Raw genomic sequence first — 22571 nt, 5'->3', positions numbered from 1 at the left:
TGATTGCAAAAGAATAAAAGTCAGTGGGAAGAGTCACACAGGTAATAACAGTGACATAAAAAGGAAAGGGTTATTGGTTGACCCGGGAAGTTCTCAGTTGAAATAGTAGCCTAACAAAGGTCTTGAGGATCCTGATTTTTTGCCATTTGATTCCATCGTTCTTAGTGTGTTGGCTTTTGTCTTCATGCTTGCCACTTCATGTTGAAAGATGGACGCTGTGCTACAGAATGTTATCATGGCCATTCTCTGGGCTAGAAGAGAGAGGAAGTGGGTGTGATGGTACCAGCACCCCTCATCGGTCAAAACTATTATATGGCCGCTCATACTTCCCCTGAGCCTGGGAAATGCAGATCTTAGCTTTAGAGCTGCTATAGGAGAGAAAGATATGGAATGGTGTATGCCTGTAATTTCAGTGACTCCAGAGGCTGAAGCAGGAGGATTGCAAGTTCAAAGCCAGCCTGGGCAACTTAGCAAGAACCTGTCTTGAAATAAAAATTCAAAAGGGCTGGGGATGTAGCTCAGTGGTAGAGCAGCCTTGGGTTCAACCTCTGTTACTGAAAAAAAAATAAAGATTATATATATATATATATATATATATATATATATACACACACACACACACACACACACACACACACATACACACACACACACACACACACACACACACACACACGAAGAAGAAGAGAGTAGGAAATGACTTTTACCAGCCAAACTATAGTGTTTGCCTCCAATGTGAACTAAAGAAATCCCTTACTGACTTATCCCCAATGGTCAGGAGTGATTGATTCCATATTTCCTATTTTTCACTATCATACCCCTCTTATAGCACACATCAGTTGTTTAAAAGCCAATAACCATTTTGCAGATTTCACTAGAATAGGGATAATAATCACAAGGTTACTGATTTATTCATTGAATTCCTCAGTTCATCTTTAATTATTGAGTATCTACTTACTTCTGCTAATCACTGAAATACAATGTTGACAAATGTATATTTCCTGTCACTGAATATATATCTTATCTGTACTGTGGTTAATCAATTAAGAATACTTTCAGATACTCAAAGGAAATTCAACTCACAGTGACTTAAACCTTATTAACAATCTATAATTAGTTATAACAATATGTATAACTCATAATAACAATAATTTGCTTTTTAAAAATTCAAAAGCAGCTGAACAGGAGCTCCCCAAGATGAGGGTGCTGGGATCATGTTTCTTTGATGCCCTCTGTCCCCATGATTGTAAGATGGCTGCCACAGCTCCAAATATCTCATCCTTCAAGAATGTGCACAATGACAGCCAAGATAGTGACAGAATGATTATCTTGTGCCTCCTTGTTTTATCAGAGAGTGCAATATTTCTCAGAGGTCTCCTTAGCAGACTTATTGGCTAGAATGGGGTCAAATGACCACTAACAGCTTTAAGGAAGTCTAGCAGAGTGTCTGGTGAGGAAGAATTAGGGGATTGGGAATTAATATTGAGTAGTGGTCAACAAAGAGCATTGTCATAAATGCCTTAGAGTTTTCCACATACTTTTACATTCATGATCCCATGACTCAACGGACTACTAGCCAAACATTCTGGAAATCCAAAATTGGAATAAGAAGTATAAGCAGCATCCACCATGTGGGAACTTCTGGCAATGAAGTCATTTAAAGATCCTGTGAAAGTGTAAATTTAATGCAAAGGTTTTAGAGATATTATAATGTATTTTGCTATAAAACATGCATGTAAGAACCCAAGGAGAAATTTAGAAGATTTTATAGTTTGGGAAGATAATTACATGGTGGAATGAAAAGAGAAATCAAGATGCAAGGATTCTAGGCTCTGCTTTGGATAAACTACTGGCAGTATTCTAAGCCCGTTTCCTCGTCTGTAAAATTATGTACTTGAACAAGATTAGAGGATCCCTCAGTCCTTCTCAAATGTAAGAGAACCTCTATAATCATCATGCTGAAAGTCATAGCTAAAGTAACATTAGAATTCATTTATTTCAAGTTCTTTTTTACAAATGAGACAACTTAGAAAGGTCACCATTTGTCTCAATTTACTCATTTAAGTTAGAAATTTGAGTCTCAGTATATAGCACACAATGCTTGATATCACAAATAATTGATATTGCTTCTCAATATGATTTTAAACATTTGGCCTCTTTCTTAGTTTTTCATCTCAGGCAGAATCTCTCTGAGAGCATTTACTCTGTGTAATAAAATGCAAATAATGAGATTCTTTAAAAGTCCACTTTTTAGTGATTAAGTCTTTGGGTGCATGATTTTATCTCTGTAAAATAAAAATTGAATTGTATCTTTAGAGGTTTTTTTCTTTTCTTTTTGGAGGACTAGATAGTCTAGTGTGCAGACTAAAACACAGCAAGGACCCAATCTGTGGTAACCATGAATACCATTAGTGTCTCCCCAGCTATCCATTGCAGGTATTTAAAGCTACTCCTAACTTGGGGAAATGTCCTAGGTCCATTTTCCCAGCAGGTTGTGTAGGGGTGAATCTGAATCACACTATTATTATTTTGTCTTTTATGATCATATCTTTCACCTTCATATTATATAGATATGAAGCCTCTGTGTAATAACTAAGGGTGTGGTACCTAACTGGGAGTCAGACCAACCATTATGCTGCCCACTGAGCTCAGTAACTGGTGATTTCTAGAAGAGGAATTAAAAAAAAAAAAAAAACCCAACCCTCGGATTCTGAACTTAGGATTCATGGGTGCTTCGTGGCATAAAACCACCTAACAATTCATTTAAACAGACTTTCTCAACCTTGGCATTTATTGACACTTTGGGCCCAATCATTCAGGGGACTGACCTGTGCGCTGTAGTTAGCGGGTTCCCTGGCCTTTATCGCCTAGATGCCAGAAGCACCTCTCCAGTCATAGGCCATAACCAAAAATATCTTCAGACCTTGCTGAAGGTCTCCTGAGTGGGAGAACATATTCCCCTTCTCCCTCTTGAAAACTTTATTATATATGTGCACTTTTTTTTCCCTGAGAGGTTCATTAGTTTCATCACATTCTTATAAAGGTCTATGACCTCGAAGAGGTTGGAACCAATCACTTAAAACCTTTCAAACTAATAACAATAGAACACACATCTCCAGTGGTAGTTGTGGGGGAAAAATGTACACCATCATGCTAATTAAATGGTGTCATTTGAAAATGTATTATAGAATATATATCTGCCCGTTTATTACTTTCAACTACTTTGAAGGCATCCATCAAAAAAGCCTACATCTGGGAAAGTATCTACTTCAAAAACTGCTACTCCCAGATGGCAGACTTCTGCTTCTTAAAATACTGTCGTCCGCAGAGATTCCCACAGTCATCCACTGATTTTAGTTCTAGACTTCCAAAGGGTTAGTGCTAATGACGAGTAAAAAGAAAAAAAAAATCAAGTCCAGAGGGGAAATCGAAAATAGATACTTTCCAGAAAAGTAGTATAGATTGCAAGATTTATTAGAAGGATGGAGAAGGGAATGAGGCGCCAACAGGAAGGAAGGGAGAGAGAACAGAGAATGCAGAAAGGAGGGAGGGGGTAGAAAGGGGAGGGGGAAGAAGCAGAGGATGAGGAGGATGAGCCAGAGGGAGAAGAGGAATTCCTTGAAAAACGTTCCCAAAGGCGGTATTTCTTGGGAAAGACCCGTTAGGAGTCGCCTCCTGACTTCTCCCGGATTGTCTGGAAAGACGACTGTCCCCACGGAATCCTTGAGTCTTAGGCTTTGAGCCATCTTCTCACTCCCACGTCCACACCCGCCTTGTTCACCGCCTTCCAAAGTGACCACTGCTCAAGAACCTTCCCAAAGCTCAGAAAGCTCACTTTACCCACTCTTTAAGGCCCTTCTGCTCATCCATGTCTCCTAAAGACGGTAGGAGAATCGGAACTTGAACCTAAATACTCCGAAAGCCAAACAAGGACCGTGTCCCGTTTTCGTGACCCGTTTTCGTGACCCCTCGGGAGCACCCGAGAAGCCCAGGAACTTTCTCCCCTACTTCTCAGTCCGTCAGCCTCTCCCCCTCTGCCCTTTGAAGAAGACGCGAAGAGAGGGGGCGGGGAAGAGGGATTCCGGGCTGGCAGAGCCGGGAAGGCTGCTCCCCAGGGGTGGGCTTGCACCCGCGTGGGCAGCGGGGCGCGCCCCCTCCCCGCCGTGCGCGCCTGGAACGTCGCCGGCGGCCGCGCCGCGTCCTCGATCTGTCTGCGCTGGGTCCCGCGGGGCGCGAGGGGAGGGGACAGGAGAAAGAGGAGGGCCCGGCAGCCGAGGGGAGGAGGCGGTGCGTGCCTCGCCTGCCAAACGGAGAGCTGTTCATCTGCGTGCGATCCCCGGCGCCCCGCGCGCGGCCGCAGCGCTCCGCCCGAGCCGCCCCGGAGACTCCGGAGTGGGGTCTCCACTGCGTTCCGCTGCCGGTCTTTCCTGAGACCCTCAGCTCCTGCCTGCCTCAGCTCTCCCAAGTCGGCCCCGGGTCTCTGCGGCTGTTAAGGACAGCGGCAAAAAAAGAGAAGGACGTTCTTCTGTGCCTTGGATGTTCCGGTCCGGGAAGGACGGCAAGTTGTGTGTTGCGCCCGGGACCCGGGAGAGAAGGTGGCCGCTGTGCTTCAGCCATGTAAGTAAAGCACTCGGCTGCCCCACGAGCGTGGGTTCAGCTTCTTTCCCTCGGGCCCCCTCTGACCCTCTGACCCGGACGCTGGAGTTGGGCTGGTCCGGGGCTCCAGACTTCGCGAGCTCGGCTGTTCTGCCGGCTCTGCCTGACTGCCGCGTTTGCTGTTGGCATTGGCCTCCGGGGGGTGCTGCCTTCCCATCCTTATCTCCTATTTTCTCCAAGAGCCGGCTGGAAAATGCCTCTTTCCCTCTTTTGGAATTGAGGGATCCTTGTGTGTCTTCATGGGTGGGGTGGAGGTGAGGCAATTGCAGGGGGCTGAATCTGGGCTTGTCTGGACAAGAGCTTCTCATCTCATATGGAGAAGAGGGCCCTCGCGCCCCACGCCACTCCCTGCTGGTCTTCGGAGCCAACCTCTGGGCTGGGCTCAGAAAGAACTTCAGCCGCTGATCTTAGTCGGCAAGATTAACAAAATTAAATGAATGAACGAATGAATGAATGAATGAATAAAAAAACCCTGAGTTCCCTTTGAATGATATACAGCATTGGAGATGGGGCATTGTGTGGGGAAGAGACAAGTGGGGGCTAGGAATATTTTATGGACCTCCAAAACTAGAGTTAGGAAGGTGGGGGGCTCTGTGCTTCTGGATTCATTTCTTTATGAAAAGTGTGGGAATGGTTGAGAAACTCGTTTTCAATGTCAGGAGTGGAAGAAAATGCACGTGGAACCATTTGAATGACTGAGGTTTAATGGTGAGTGCTGAAAAGTGTGGATTACCTTTCATATTAGACAAGTGTTCTGCCACAGGAGTGGTTGCGGTGAAATTATTGGAACCAATGAATCAGAATAGCAGATGTGAAAATAAGATACACACAGGTTTTCTTTTATACTAGAAGATAATTATTAAGACTGAAGGAATTCTCAAATGCTACTGATTGAGTACTGGAAGTGTCCGATAATAATTGTGTCCAATGTCTGTGCTTAGATAGTCATAATGCTGGTTAAATTTATGGTATTCTGCAATTGTAAAAATATTATCCTAATTATTTTGATTGGGTTCATGCAGAAATAATACACCCTTAAAGGGACATGGAAAAGTTGCTATAAACTGTGAGCATGAACTTGCAAGCCAAATAAACAAACCACAGTGTAGTTCATTTTATTTTAATACCCTGAATTATGTTTAGTGCCAGTAAAAATGCTACATTACTTTTAATGTGAATATATGAAATGAATTCACTGCTGTGGTAAATAGAATGCATTTCTTTAAGTAAATAGCTGTCAGAGTTCATTTGGGAGCATTTATACGAGATAAAGATGTGAAAACGCTTTCAGGTAGTTTGCAAAAGCTTGAGTTATAGAGCAGTTTATAGAGGGAATTAGTTCTTCCCACTTTTGAAGTATTGAGTCAAGTTTGGATATTCCTTCAACTGTGGGCCAACTGGATAGGCGTTATCAATTCTCTGAAAGTATTTAGCTTTTTATATTTCCTATTGCTGTTTTCCAGGGACCATCATCCTTACTACAGAAGATGGGAAGTTGATGCCCAGTGAGATTGGAAGATCTGTTTTGTTCATAGACACTCTCCTGTGGATTTCCTGTGTTTTCTGGTGGTTTCACACCTTGACTCATTCCTGCAGTTCCAGAACGTTGAGTTCAGGCCCTCATTGCCCTATTTGGTGAAAGATGGCATCCAGCCTGACTTGTACTGGAGTGATCTGGGCTCTGCTCTCTTTTCTTTGTGCTGCCACCTCCTGTGTGGGCTTCTTTATGCCTTACTGGCTCTGGGGATCACAGCTGGGCAAGCCTGTGTCCTTTGGTACTTTCCGGAGGTGCTCGTATCCTGTGCATGATGAGAGTCGGCAGATGATGGTGATGGTGGAGGAATGCGGGCGCTATGCCTCCTTCCAGGGCATTCCCAGCGCAGAATGGAGGATCTGTACCATAGTGACAGGCCTGGGCTGTGGCCTGCTCCTCCTGGTGGCGCTCACCGCTCTCATGGGTTGCTGTGTGTCGGAGCTCATCTCCAGGACCGTGGGAAGAGTGGCTGGAGGAATTCAGTTTCTGGGGGGTAAGTGACCTGCTAAACTCGAATTGTTTACCAGAATCCCAAAGCCATGTTGAAAATTATATGTGTCATTTGTCTATTGAGATATTGGATTGGAATTCACAGGAGAAGTAGATATGGAATGGCTTTGGTGATAGACTATCAAAATCAAAGATTTTTACTGGAATTGCTTCACAACTTCAAGGGCTCTTAATTTCTGTACATGCCTAGACATACACACACACACACACACACACACACACACACACACACACACACACCATGGGCCTACTAACTACCATCTTGTGGGAGACAGTATCATCTACATTGTGTTGTAGTTGGGGAGTATGGATTTTACAGCTTCTTGCTCTTTTATGTTCAACAATAGGCAATTAGATTATATTTGTCATACTGGGAACTTCAGGTCTTTAGAAGTAAAGCTTTCCTAGAAAAGCACAAAGGGTTTTTGGTTCAACATTGTCCTCATAAGCCTCCAAGACTCCTTGATGGGTCTCAAATCGACCCTTGCCCAGACATAAACCATATTTCTAAATAAATGTTATTATTTTAAACTAGAGAACAGTTTTATATTAACAACTATAAACTTAATTATACTACCAAGATAGCCATAGGCCTAATTACCATGTTAGGACTTAAATGTTCCTGGGTGCTTTTGCTATGCGGAAAAACAAAGAATACTGTATTTAACAAATGAGGTGTGCTTGTCCCAAATGGACTGGATAGTTTCACTCACACCGAAAAGGTTTGATTTTTACTTGGCTTTCCTCCAGAAAGTATTGCTTCAGTATCTCTGGTCATATGGTTCTAATTGCACTTTATATATTTTCCACTGTGGTTTTCACCTCCATTCTTCAACCTGACTGGCTGAACTTGTCTGATTTACAATCCACCCTGGTGAAATATGACAACCTCCATAGATAGTGCAGACTGAAGGGAAATGGGAAACCTGGAAAACTTATAAAATGTATTTGTAACCTCATGACAAAGTAGAAGTCTGTAATGCTCCCATTTGGTGTTCTCCTGTATTCTTTTAGGAAGAATATGGAAGAAGAAAAAGAAGCATTAATAATGCATAGTTCTGAGATAGCCAGTACATACTTGGGAACCCCAAATGGATTGTTTCAGCTTATTTAGTAGAAAATGTTCAAGTAACATTTCAAGGGTGTTTAAAATGCAAGTGGCAAAATATTTGTGCTTTGGAATGAGAATTAGACATGTTTGCAGTTCTTCACTTCCTTCTTCTGAATTAACTTTTTGTTGTTGTTGTTCCTGTGGTTTTGCATCTTAGTCTGCCTAGAGGAAAGTTGGGGGACCTAAAAATTCAGTCCTTACTGCTTCAGTATTCACTAATAAAAATCTTGCCTGTGACGTGTGTCTGTACAGAAATATGATAAAACTATTAGGAAACATATAGAGGTTATCATTGAAATAAAAACTCAGTGTTCAAAACTTGTTCATAGCACAGGTTTTTAGAATAGAACTAATGCCAGAAGCATTTTAAAAATTTTTCTTTAAGAATAAACTGGGTTTGCTGTTTGTTTCACTTGGCTCTGGAAAAATGCTTAGGCAGTTTCATTTTCTCCTCTTATGGTAAATATTACTTTCATTTTTTCTTCATTTTAGGGCAGAGACTGCTATTATTTCTGGCAGAATAGGAAAATGCTTACAAAGAGAAATCAGTTTTTATTGATTATCTTTAAACATATAATGAAGGAAGGCAACAGGAAGTAAATCTGACACCCATGAGATTTATGCTTCCCTCTCTGAGCTATGTATAGATTTTTTTTGAATTATATAGAGCTAAATGTTCTACTTTACAGAATACCCAAGGGACAGACAATTGGGAAAGTTATATGTATCTTAAAAGAAACCAGGTTTTTTCTTTGTTTATGCTTTTGGTGCACCCTGATTTGGTAAGAGTTACTCACCATAAGCTAAAGTTATGATCTGTTATTAGCAGTTGATAATATTTCATTTCTCAAGTGTATATATGTATTTCTTATATCAGCAAACAGTAATTCTGAATTAAAACCTAAGAGGGGTTTTCTTTTCTTTTTTCTTTTTTTTTGTTCTAATTAGTTATACATGACAGTAGAATGCATTTGAACACATCATACATAAGTGGAGTCTAACTTCTCATTCATTTGGTTGTCATGTAATCATATACGTACATAGGGTCATAATGTCCAATTCATTCTACTATCATTCCTACTCCCATGTCCCCTCCCTTGGCTTCACTTCCTGGAGGGTTTTTCTGACTCTAACTTCTTGAGAGTACCAGTGAGTAAATATACCAATTACCAAAGATAATGGTAACTTTAGAATTTAAAAAAAATAGCTTGAAATATATAACAGGTTTTGAAAATCTGTTATTAATCACTCTCAAGTAATAAGAGACCAGATGACACAACAAAACACTCCAAAAAGAATTTCTGTAATTGTTCATTTCGTAATTGTTTGAGTTTCTATTCATTAAATCTTATGTGGTAAGTAATTTGTTTTGTTACTTTTTTTTAATAAAATGAGTGAGTTTTTATAAAGATCTCTGCAAAATTCCAAACCAGTCAGTTCTGTGAATCTCATAGACTGCATGTTTTAGAAATGTAATCAACATACAGGGAACTCTGCTGTGAGGCAGATTCTCTTACTAAAAATGATTCGCCCAGAAGGGTTATGTTTAGCTAAAGTGATGGTTGCTCCAAAAACAACAGGAAGCAGGAGAATGGCAAAATACAGAGGCATCCTGCTTAACCCCGCCTGCTGTATCTGGAGTCTGCACATATGGTGTAACATCAGGCAGTAAAACCCCTGCAGTACTTTGGAACAAGTTAAAGGACAAAATGTCAACCTTAATTTTGAATCTTCTTGCTATGGATGGCTAGAGGTAAAAATTTCACTTGTCAACTGATAGAGCAACATGAAATGGGCTGGTTGTATATGGATGTTTGCTACCTGTCCTAGGAAAACTGAAGGAATCAAAGATGAGTGCAATTTCCTGTGGTCACTTGGACACAAACTTAATTTCTGCCATCTCCGTCTCATACTATAAGACACGTTTACATTATAATTTTTAAAAAATTAGTAAGAGTTGAAATCTACTTTCAATTGATTTTTTAAAAAAATGCATATAGAAAGACTTTGGAAAATATAATGTATGATGAAAGTGTTAACATGTATGTGATAGGCAAGGTTCCTCTGAGAACACAGAGGTGTTAAAGTTGTTTTTGTTCAACATAAAAGTATGCGCCTTCAAATACTGTTGTGCTCATTAAGGACTCCAACAGAACTTTAGAAAATTGATGGCAAACTCTCTGATGCAGTAGTAAAATGTTTTATTTACCTCTAAAAGAGACAGCAGGAATATTGTGAAGATATAGTAAATCTGTAATTTCTGTGAACTTGTGCTTGTGAATGTCAGTATCTGAATTTGTAGATTTCATCTTAAGAGACTGCTGGTGCTGTAATGAGGGAAAAAATCAAAGAAAGCCCCCAATTTCCACTGTTTAGTTTGGATGTGTGTCACCTATATGTATAAGGGGGTGGGACGCTAGCCAGCAGCATAGTGTCTTTCCAGTTTAGACACTCCTCTGTTCTAAGAAGCCAGGGGAGATCCTCTCCTCAACTAATTGATAGTTGAGTGCTGTTCGTGACACTAATGAAGACAGAGTGTCTCTTGGAACATCCTTTTCTCTGTGTGCTGAAAGCACCATGCCTTTCCAGGGTGCCCTCGCTGGAGGACCCCACCTGGGCCTGTCTTTCATTCTTTGGGGAGATTGCTCCAAACTCTCCTTCCTTTGCTGTACTTTAAGCCTGATCTGTCATCTGATATGCAGGTTATGCTTTCCTTTATATCCAGCTCTCTGTCAAGTGACAGCTGAATAATAAGGTAAATAATAAGTGTTGGCATATTAATGGGAATCCTGGCTTTCTAATGTTGGTGTCTTAACTGAAAGCAGTTGCTCTAATTTTAAGAAATTCTGGGATTTTTAGGATGTTGGGGAGGAGGCAAAGCTTTTTTTGTTCTTCTCTAGGTTAGGTCATATAGATTACTATTTTGTGTTTTAGTCAGTTTGCTCTAAGCTATGATATGAGGTCCAGGTGAGTGATCTTTAAGTTCTAAGCCAAAGGGGTGTGTGTGTGTGTGTGTGTGTGTGTGTGTGTGTGTGTGTATGATAAATTACATATTGAATTTCCTTATTTCCTTTTATCTACCATTCTCTTATACCAGAAACAAGATTTTATCGATGAAAACTAAAAATAAGACCCTATAACATTCTCTGTAGTTTGCATGCAGTGGTTTTTCAGTAAGGAATTACCAATTGAAAAATAAGAAATCCATACAACAGACCATAGGGATGGGCCTTGATGGCCCCTGGCCAACTCGATGTAGCCATGTCCATTTAGGAAAAGCAGGATGATCAAACCAGGAGTGTGGCTTAGGAATCAGCTATTCTGAACTCTGCTGCTAGGCAGGATGGCACTTAATTCAGCTCTGGCTAGTGAACATGTTTCCTAGTCCTAAGCATCTGTAGGGAAGAAGATGATTTACTCTTGCTCAGTGGTAGGACTTTCTAGAACCATAGACCACATCTTTTATCGCAACTGTGCACACTGATCATGCACAGAAAGAAGCTTGAGATGGAGCATAAACAGTGCAGCCCTGGGAGGCAGGCTTTGCCACCAGGAAAGAGTGGAAGGAAGCTACATTGTGGACAAACACCAGCAGTGAACCAACAGAGTTCATCTACTCCAAGTCTGGATTTCATAGAGGCAGGGATGGTGGCCAATTGATAATTTATAAAATCTAGAATGCCAAACTTTATATTTTCATACCTAATACTTTGTTTTCCCTAGTGCTGGGAAATCAAAACCAAGGTCTTGTGTATTCTAGGTGAGCATTCTGCCACTGAGTGACATTCCCAGCCTGTGTAATAATGTTTTAAAATGACATTTTCAGATAATCATTGATAGCAGTTTTATTATTATTTTTACTTATTTTTTTTTCTAGAGGAACTTGTTTTCTAAGTTTTAACCTAGGAAGTTTTTGATGTCTTCCTACGAATCAGAATTCTCCATATTCTGGTTCCCTACAATGTTCCTTTAGTTTTCTAGTGGGCCTGGAAAAAATCACTAGAAAGCTTTGTTCCCCATGGATAATACAAGGTCCTGCCCCACAGAGTGTGTTGGGCAGGTCTGGGTGAGTGAGGCCCAGGTGGAGCACTTGGAATAAATTCCACTGGTGCTCTAGAGCCAGATGGTTGAAAGGCCACATTTTGAGAAACAAATCCATGTCATCCCCTTTAAACCTCATGTTATATTAGTATTATGGTATAGACTTACAAAACCAATAAGCTTTCAGTGAATCATCAGACTTGTTACATCTGTAATAATTATTTTCATGGTGATGGGATTTGAGCTGGAGAATATCAGAATGGCTGTAGGAACAGATGCCTCAATACTGCGATTGGTTTCTCCTTTAGAGTATCTTGCTGACTTTAAGTGATTTTCACCCATCCATATGCTCTCATGAAGCAGAAGAACCAAATATTTTCCATGCTTCGAGGAAGACTGTATTTTGATTTGTGACTCAAGCTGTAGATGACAGGCTCCCACTGCCATCCCAGGTTCTATGTTCTTACATCCTTCACCCTGAGACGATGTCATGTTGTTGGTTCACATTCAATTAGAGTGTTCTCAGATCCTTCATTTCTTTTCTTCCAAATGTACTCAGGTTTTTTTTTTTCTATTTTAAGTTAATGGATTTTATTTTCTACCATTGAATCTCTTAAGTAGTAATAATGATAACAGTTCTTAAAAATGGTGGAATATAAAATTATCCATTGCTCTTGGACCTGTCATATTAACAACCCTGCAACCCTCCTCCCCACTAGAATTCTTTAAATTTTCTTCTTTTTTTTTAACATGGTCCAATTCTCCACTTATTTTTTCAAATTTTTTTTAGTCATAGATGAACACAATACCTTTGTTTATTTATTTATTTTTTATGTCGTGCTGAGGATCAAACCCAGTGCCTCACATGTGCTAGGCAAGCACTCTACCACTGAGCCACAACCTCGGTTCCTCTCCATTTTTTTTTTTTTTTTGCAGGGTACAGTCTTCCAAAGAGAGTCGTTTGATTTTTTTTTCCATTTACTTTCCTTTGTTACCACCAGCTAACCCAGCCATAGTCAGAGACAGAGACTACTGAGACCAGGGGTAGTATGGATAATTAGCCTTGCTAACACATAGACTGTATATTGGTTAGTTGTCTTTAAAAAAAAATTTTGTTAGTTGCCAAGGAAATCAACTGTCAAATGCAAATCCATAAACCATAGAAAGGACTCAAAAAGCACTCAAGAGATCTTTACACTATTCTATATAGTATCACAAGATGCATAATATTTGCACTCCACACAAAGTTGTCATTGTACACCGACAGTATTTCAACCCTCCAGCTTGGCAAGGGTGTTTTACTGTGGGTGTTGGTTGAAATAAAGAAGAATAAAAGCATCAGTTCAAGCCTTTTATTCCTGATGTCATTAAAACTGATCTTGTTGCTCTTTTAAAGTGTCATCCTCAAGTGTGTTCCGAGGGACGTTAATCTTGGGTATACCAATATGTATTGATAGGAAAAAGCAAAATGATGTAGGGACAAGGAGATTTGAGAAGTTCTTGGCTAGGGGAAGTTAAGAGCTTTCATTAGAACAGAACTTGACACAGAGTCTTTGGTATGTTATGCAAATTGCCAATCTCCTGGGCAGAAAGGGTTGAAATATAGTATTGTTTCCCTAACTTATTTGAGCCTAGCATCCTGAAGAGAACTGTGAGTTGGTTTCCATTTCACCTCAGTGAAGCAGGTTATTCATTCTTTTTACAGATGAGAACACTGAAGTCCAAAGAGTGACACCCAAAGTTATCCCTTTAGTTGGTGAATATCTATGAATACTGTCACCATCACATTAAAGTGTTAATTAATCCTTCCTTATGTTATATTTAGAATATAGAATTTTTGACTGTTGTGGATGCGAAGATAATAAGACTCTTGACATAAGTGGTGTTTTGTTGTTGTTGTTCCCTCAGTTTTTGCTTCTGGTACAATAGAAAACTCACAGCAATGTGATATGATGAATTTTTGCCACTTTTCAAAAAGAATATTACGGTTTAATGCGAAGAATGTAATGTGTGATAGAGTGGTCATTACGGGAGAAAACCCAAACAAACAAACATACTGTATTTTAAAAAGCTTGGTAACAATCCTTTGTTAAGATACAGATAATATTAATTCCAGAGGACACATCTCTTCCATGACCAAGCCAAAGACTTTGTATCGCTCTTTAAAAAATCAAGGGTAATGTCATAGAAACAAACAGAACTTTTAAAGTTCTAGCTAGATCATAATAAAGGAGCCCAAGGATTTCTTGAGGGTTTGGGGGTTTTGAATAGTTATTTTTAGAGGATAGTGTGGTTGGACACAGCATTGCCCAGGTCTAGCCATTGATGTTGCTGACTTATTATTGGGGAATTTGGTATCCTTTCTTTTGTTTATATGATGGAGGTCATTCCAGCTAGTAATTTGCTCTCAGAATTCATGAAGCTAAAATTGTAGGCTCCACAACGGACCTGTTTATCTCTCTAGTAAATATTTGTCCCCCATATGTCTCAAATTTTTAATAAATAGACAACATCTGGTATCTTAGTATATCAAAGCATGTGTAAAAATGTTGTTGAATTAAAAAAATGAAATTTTACTTTATGGTTCTCTGGTTTTTCTTGTCTTATCTCTTTCAGTAGGGCACTAGGGAACCATAGCGTATTTTTCTTCTAGATCTATAGTGATGAGACTAGTAAATGACACACTGATATATTAAATTAATATTTTATGCATTATTTAGTCTTAATTACTTTTCAGTGACACTTGTATCTACACGGTGCAACCTTATTCTTCTATACCTCACAGGAATATTTCAAATGTGAAGTAAAATAATGCTGTTAATGTGATGACACTAAAACAGTGTCCCTTTAACTCATGTCCCTGTATAATGTTTGTTCTTTGAAAAAAGTGTTCTATATATGTTTAAATGATGCTGCATAATACCACAGTTCCATCTCCAAGCACATTTTAAAAGTTCAGAACAATTTTGCAACAAATACATCATCTTAATTTTAACATTGTGTTTCACAAACTTACTTGGGAATGTCAAGGTTCCATTTACCTGTAATATGCATTGCTTGCTATCTCTGAGTTAATGGTTGGCAGAATAAACACTGGGAAATGTTCAGTTAAATATGTGGTGATTCCAGAAGATTGGAATGGGCTTATGAGCATTTGCTTATTAAGAGCCTATTATAGGGCTGTGGATATAGCTCAGTTGTTAGAGTGCCTGCCTTGCATGCACAAAGCCCTGGGTTCAGTCCCCAGCACCATAAACAAACAAGCATATATTGTCAAATAATGTAATAAAAATAGGGATGTTGTTGAGATAAAACTTGGGATATGGTTTAGACTATTGCAAAGCTTATAGTCTTATGGAGGAAACCAACATGTGATGTATACTTACAGTCTGAAGGACTCCTAATGCGTCACACACACTTCCATGTTTCATTGCAGATGGAGATCAGATGATTCACTCAGCAACCTTCTTTGGTGTGTCCCTTTTCTTTTCCATTCTGTTTTTCCCCTACTTGGTTGTGTAGCCCCAAGGACTACATTCCCCATGACATCAGCATCTGAACAAATTTAGCCTGAGGGAGGCACTTTGGAGGTGAGAGGCAGGGAGAGGGCAAGTTATTACTCCCACTTTGGCTCTTCCTTAGGCTATATGGTAGGCAGGAGGTGTCTCTCCTCCTAGAAACCCTACCCATTATCCCAAGTTCCATCAGAAATCACTGACATGATCCACCTTAATTGGAGGGCTGGTTCCTCTAGTTACTAGTAATGCTGTCTTTCTTATGTTAATTTCTTTTGTTAGATTCTTTATGTTGAAATACCTTGGATGGTTTCTGCTTCCCTGGGCAGACCCTGGCTGAAATACAACACAAATTTCAAATTCATATCTCAGCCAAGTAGTGGATTATGTCTTCCTTGAACTGTGTGTGTGTGTGTGTATGTGTGTGTAGACAAAAATCATTAAAGTTTAGTCTAGGAATGCCTAGAGCCCAGTGAAATATGAATGAATGCCGCATATGTTCAGAGGAGAAGCACCATTCTCTCTGTGAAGGCTCCAGTGCAGAGATGGTAACTGAGTTGGGGCTCATCTGCTGGAGGCTCCCTGGAGCTTGGGGAAGAAGAACACCAAGTCCTCAAAGCCAAGGGATTATGAGAAGATCTGATGTGAGGTCAGGGAATGGCCACAGATTGACCACAGGATGGTCATTTATTAACATGTTCATAATTGAAAACTGCAGTCACTTACATATTATAAATGAATCATATGGTTTGGAAACCCAATAGATGACTGTCATAGCTGATGTTAGTCATGTTATAGCTCTGTATTAAAGCAAAGAAAATAAAGAAACTAGTTACCTCTTGATTTTCCTCTATGAGTTAACATTCATGTCATGTAAAAGCCAATTGCATCAAAGGTCACAAAGCACAATGTGTTCTTCTGTCATCCCAGTGTAATTTGTAGTTCCCATATATTTGTCACATTGAGTCTTTGAAGGAAAAAAAAAGAAGTAATGTGCCTTTAAGCTCTAAAATATTTTGATTCTGTGATTAAATGGAATCCTCATTTGAGTCTCCTTGGTGAAACTGTGTGGGCATGGCTTGTTTTTAGTTGTCTGTGCAGCTGTTCCTCTAAGCTCTGGTAATTGTATTAAAACACATGCCTTGCCCAGTGCGATGGCGCATGCCTGGAATCCCATGCTCAGGAGGCTGAGGCAGGAGGATCGCCAGTTCACAGCCAGCCTCAGCAACAGTAAGATGCTAAACAACTCAGTGAGATCCTGTCTCTATATAAAATACAAAATAGGGCTGGTGTTGTGGCTCCATGGTCAAGTGCCCCTGAGTTCAATCCTAGGTACCAAACCCCTCCCCAAACAAACAACAACAACAAAAACATCAAACCAAACTAAACCAGACAAAACACCTCAAAAACCCAAAAAAACACATGCCCCAAAGTTGTGGTGAGATGACCCATATTGTCCTCTCAGTACTCCACTAATATACCTTCTGTGTGAATGGCAGATCATAGTAGGTAATGCTGGGTGAAACTAGGCACACAGAGCAAGCACTGGGTCCACATAGGACCATAGCATTTTAACACTAGTGTGATTGGGAAGGGGGACACAGAGCCATGTTCAAGGTCAGTGTAGCTTACTCAGTCCTGGCAATGCTTGGTTCCCATAACAGTCCAACTTCCCCATATTATTTCTACTCCCCTGCTAAATGTGCACAATTGTCTTGGATAGAAGAATAAGATTTTTCCCTGTTCTCTTTATGTCTAGAAGGGGGCTTCAATGGACTCATTTTCTGCAATTTAGTATATGGTGGGACATCACTTTTTGTTATTGTTTTATTTTTCTCATTTGTGATTATGTTAACCAGTCTAAAGAGAATATTGCGATTCCTATGTATTAAAGCAATTCCTTTGTAGATTCTATATTCACTTCTCAGAAAGTGTTAATTCTCCTAATGGTGCTTTGAGCAAGAATAGTCATTTTAATCTTAAAGGAAGTTACTCTGGTACATAGTAGGTGTGAAAACAAAGAAAAATTTACTGTATCTTGGGACTTTTCTTTATTTACTTATTCAATAAATATTTTTTAGTTAGGTTTGTTCTAGGCACTGGATACAGAATGCTGATTAAAAATCTAGGGTTCTGGGTCTAATTAGAATTTAAGTCTAGTGAGGGAGACCAACGTTAATTGAATACTCTCAAAAATAACTATAAAATTATAATAAATATTAGAAAGAAAAGGTGCATCATTAGAGGTGATATGGATGGGGTGCCAAAGGCTGAGATTCCTGAAGAAGTCAGGTTTGAGTTGAGACCTGATGCCCAGAGGGACAGGAAGGAAGAGTGTCTCTCATGTGGGCGATGGCAGGGACTAGGTCCTCAGGTATGAGGGGGCAGGTTGCCTTTGTAGCAGCGTAGACCAGAATGCACAAGGGAGGATGGAATAGATGAGACTGGAGAGGGGACACTGGCTTAATGGTGGACCTGGCTACTCTTAGTGATCCACACAACGAGGCCCTGGACCCTGGCAAATGAATGGGGAGGTGAGGCCTGATTTGTGAGGCAAGATGATCTCTTCAGTTCTAGGCAATCTGTGGTTCAAGTTCAATCTATGGTGGGACTTTATTATGATTTGGAAATGAGGTGCCAAAAGCTTCTGTGAATGCTGGGCTCAGTGTTGATCTCAGAGGTAGAAACCCATGAAAAGATGAAGAGGTTTGTGCAGGAAGGTGGGATATATTCCTCTCCCTGCCCACATAAGAAGCTCATTTATTTAAGGTAAATTGTGAGAGACTTAAGTTGAGAGGTGGTTGGTTGGAAATCACCTGGATTCTTTTACTTAAACCCGTCCTTTGAGGCAGAACTATTATTATATTTTGAAAAAAGTTATAATGACATTTTTCTGTCTATACTTTGTGTAAGTTAGGTAATTCAGTGTCTAGGGTATTTAGTTAGGGGATATAGCTGTTTTGTACCCTGTTCTCTTTCTTCACAGGGCTTTATATGCTTGAGATTACTTATTTAAGTTTTGCAATTAGGTGTATAATGTCTTTATTCTCTGATGGGTTGTAATCCCTGAGGACTCAGGTGTGGTCTATTTTAATGCCCTGTTTCTGGAACCTAGTAGAGTGCATGTGAGAGAATAGGCAATAATAATTTGCCATCTGCTTGAAACTTGATATAATATAGACTCTTTGAAAAGCTACTAAGAATGTACCTTTAATTCAGTTTGATCTTGCAACTGTTGATCAGATCCCCTACTTTGCTAAATGGCAGTGCTAGGCCCGTGTTGAAATGGACTTGAATATGACAATGTCTGCTATCACGAGGCTCCACATTTCGTATAAAGAGTTGGACAGATGATGTGATGCAGGTGCAAAGAGGATTCAGAGAGATGCCCCCAAGATCCTGTGTGGCACACATAGTGGGTAGGCTATGGAACAAGGTCAGCTCATGCAAATCCTTAGCCCAACTCCAGCTACAGATCCTGAGTCCTTCCTCTTGGGTCTTCAGTTTTACCATGGGAAAAAAGCCAAGAAACAAACAAAAAAGCTAGGCAAAGATACATTAGGAATTTTGTAATGTTCCTCATTGGCCAGGGACTAGCTAGCCACCGTAGCCACATGGTCATTGAATTTCAATCTTCTCCCTGCATCGTGCTTCATAGCATTGCCTCTGCCTTGGTTTCCCTGTTTGCCTTGCCCTCAAGTGCTTCAGTAAGAAAAAAGTCTGCAGTTCTCTTTGTTGGACCTGGCTCCTCTTCCAAGTGATCTACAGAATGAGGGCTTGGATTCCATAAAATGTTAGAGACACAGAGATATGAAAGATGGGATCAAAATACAACAGATGTGGCTTGGCAGTTCATTGTCATTGGTGGGATTGAGCATCAGTGCTTGCTCCCTGTTTTCAAACCCACCTGCTTTCTAGAATGGGGCAGTCCTTTACGGGAATAGGGAGGTGAGTCCTGATTTGTGAGACCCTGGAACCTGATCCATTCGGTTCCAGGCAGTTTGTAGTTCAAGTTCCGTGGGACTTTGTTATGGTTTGGATGTGAGATGTCTTCCCAAAGCCCCCATTAATGCAGGAATAGTCAGAGGTGAAATGATTGGATTAAGAGATTTATGACCTTTTGAATGGACTATACCTGGATTGTAACTGGGCAGGTGGGGAGTGGCTGGAGGAGGTGGGTCACTGGGGCATGTCTTGGATGACACATTTTTGCTTCCCTCCCTCTCTGCTTCCTGTCACCATCATAAGCTGAGCAGCTTCCACTGGACCCTTCCCTGTGACATGCTGCCCCACTTTGGGCCCTGAGCAGTGGAGTTGGCTGTCTGTGGACTAAGACCTCTGAAACCATGAGCCCCAAATAAACTTTCCCTCCTCTAATGCTCTTGTTGAGTATTTTGATCACAGTGACAAAAAGCTAACTAAAACTTTGGTGGAAAATCAGGTGGACAGTTGGGACTGTTGGGCATGGAGTTCATGAGAAAGATCAGAGCTAAATATATGGATTTATACAAAGAGCATTTAAAAAATCTTCACATGTGAGGCTGTCACTTTATTTGCTCTTAACAAGACATGACTTTTGCTTCTTGACACTTTCTTGACTGTTCTGGAAAGGCAAGCTCCTACTGTGACTGAATCTTCAATCTTCAGCCTCGTGTTGGACTGGGTCTGCTGGATTATGGAGAAGTTTGTACTGTATAAGGAAAGATTTTATATTTATCTAGCATCAAATGCAATAAAAATCAGGGTGGGAAAAAAGATCATTTTGTGTGAGGTTCATTAACACAAAGTTGCCTTGGGAAAGACAGAGTCTAGAAATGACCATGAACTAGTAGGAAAGAAAAAAAAAGCAGAAGTGTGAAGGGTGAATATTTTAACTTTTTTTTCATCTCATGCATAAAGATGGCATTCTATTTTGATCACCTGGTGGAAGAAAGTCAGTTCATTTATCTCTTCCCCCCACCGTGGCTCTCCTGATTATAGCCTCCTGGTAGGAACCATTTAAAATTCAATTTGGCAGCCTGTGCCCTCAGTGCTCAGTAGGTTTCATTAAATTACACAGCAGTGCGTGCGTCTTCCCTGTGTGGCATCTTTCGATATACATTTGATTTTAGTGTAATTTCAGACAATTGTCCTTTGTGGAGAGTGGTTTTACCACAAGAGTCGTGCAGTCTAGTTAGGGTAGACCTGGAAACCTGAACCTCATGGGATTTTAAGATAGCAGATGATAACGCACCAGGGAGATGCAGTGTGTCTCTCCATACTTTTCTTACTTGGCTCGTTAAGCTTGTAATGTTTGGCAGATTGCTTCTGTAGCATTACTTACAGCTTAAGATGAGGATAACAACATGTTTTTCTCTAGGTGAGATGCTTCAGAATTTTACATGCAATCAGATTTTTTAACAATATTTATTTTCCTTGGGATGGTATGTAAAGTTAAATGTTAGTACTTTTTCTTGTCTTCATAATTCTCAAAGTACTGCTTTCTGTTGATGGGTTCACATGATTCTATGGCCATGCCTTGTTTTACCAAGCTGGCCAACCCCAGGTTGTGGACTCTCAGTGGGAGACACTCATCAGTTTCATGGCTCTGGGCAAGTTACTGACTCTCACTTTAGTGCCTTCATTTAGTATGAGTAGAGGTATGAACTCATTGAATGTTTGTGAATTTGAAGTATATGTAAGTCACCTAATATTACCCTGATAAAGTAGATTCCTAATAAATGGGATTGTTTCTAACAGAGTTATTACATAGACATTTACTGAATCCTGCCCTGTGCTGGGCAACATTCTAGATTCTGGGGACAAAGTAACGAACAGAAGCAGACTAATAAATAGCTGTAAAGAAATAATTTTGTCTGTAGCACCGAATAGGAAAGGAAAGAAAAGGAAAAGAAAGGAAATACAGAACTTTAATTGTATTTTCATCTATTTTTAGTTTACTGTTGCTCCCCTTGACATATTCTCAACTGGTATGTGAACTAATGATAGAGTTATCAGCAGCAGATTTTTTTGTATTCAGGATCAGATAATACACTTGGTTGTTAGGTGTATTGGACTCCAGAGACCATAACTTGAAATATCATATAGTTATCTATATAGATAGTCTAATGTCTCACAAATGTTTTTCATTGTTTTTTATTTGCCACTATATTGTGAGTTTGTTTGCTCATGGTGGTACTTTTAAATACCACCTGTCATATTTGTAAGGCTCTTTCTTTTCTTTTTTTCCCTTCATGTGTGTGTGTGTGTGTGTGTGTGTGTGTGTGTGAGAGAGAGAGAGAGAGAGAGATGGGATAGAACCCAGGATCTTGCACATGCTAGGCAAGCGCTCTACCACTGAGTTATACGCCCACCCTGAAACCCTTCATCCTTCCTTTAACATCCCCACCTCCAATATACTCACATGTATATATAACCTGTTATAAGTATTTGTTCATAAAATTTCTATTTTATTTATTTTTTTGCTAACAATGGAGACCAATTAAAAAGTAAAATTCATTTTTCAGAATTCTAAGTCAATTAGTGTCAGGTACTTTTAATGTAGCATTGTACAATACACAGAACATTTATTTACACATTTTCTCATATAATCTCAATACTGTGTTACAGCTTTGTGTTTGAAACTCTGATTGGTGAAACAAAAGGAGCAACTATAATACAGGGCATAACCCAGAAATATATACATTTATTGCTTTGGTTCCTAGACTCTTTCTCTCAGAAAGATGTTACTGTTATTCTACCAACAACAAACTTCAGTATTGTGTTATGTAGCTAGATTGTTATTCTATCTTCAAAAAATAAAGCTTGCCAGTGATAGTTGCAGGTGTGTGTTCTCTAAGGTTAGAGCTCATTTCAAAGGTTTAGAAGCTTTCATTCTTGATACTCAGGGGAACTGAGCAAAATACAAATAAAATACCTTTGATGGTTGTATGTAATTCTTTAAAAACTGTAACAAGTACACTGTAAGGGAAAGATAAAAAAATATTTCGAAACTGAAATTAAAGATGGACCAGAAGGATGTAATTCTGAATTATTTTGAGACCAGAGGCTCAATCCATTAGAATGAGAAAAATGTTTCTTGAATATACTTTGAGATGGTTGCTTAATGTAATATACAACTATATATGAGTGAAAGATGCTGTCATAAGATCTGGGTGATCATTTAAAAAGTCACTTGGCATTAAATAAATATTATTTAGTGTCA

General features: G+C 39.7%; 1 protein-coding gene across 1 annotated transcript in view; it reads left to right on the top strand.

Annotated features, from left to right (window-relative positions):
• Nucleotides 1-4323: 4323 nt before the first annotated feature.
• Nucleotides 4324-22571, top strand: part of Lhfpl6 (LHFPL tetraspan subfamily member 6) — a 230521-nt gene continuing 212273 nt past the window's right edge. The window contains exons 1-2 of the mRNA XM_026408748.2: nt 4324-4617; nt 6120-6683. Coding sequence (XP_026264533.1) covers nt 6299-6683 — 385 coding nt within the window. The 5' untranslated portion in view covers nt 4324-4617; nt 6120-6298. The remainder of the gene's footprint in view (nt 4618-6119; nt 6684-22571) is intronic.

Source organism: Urocitellus parryii, chromosome 2 (assembly GCF_045843805.1).
Source record: "Urocitellus parryii isolate mUroPar1 chromosome 2, mUroPar1.hap1, whole genome shotgun sequence".
NCBI lineage: Eukaryota > Metazoa > Chordata > Mammalia > Rodentia > Sciuridae > Urocitellus > Urocitellus parryii.
This window is presented reverse-complemented; position numbering and strand designations above follow the sequence as displayed.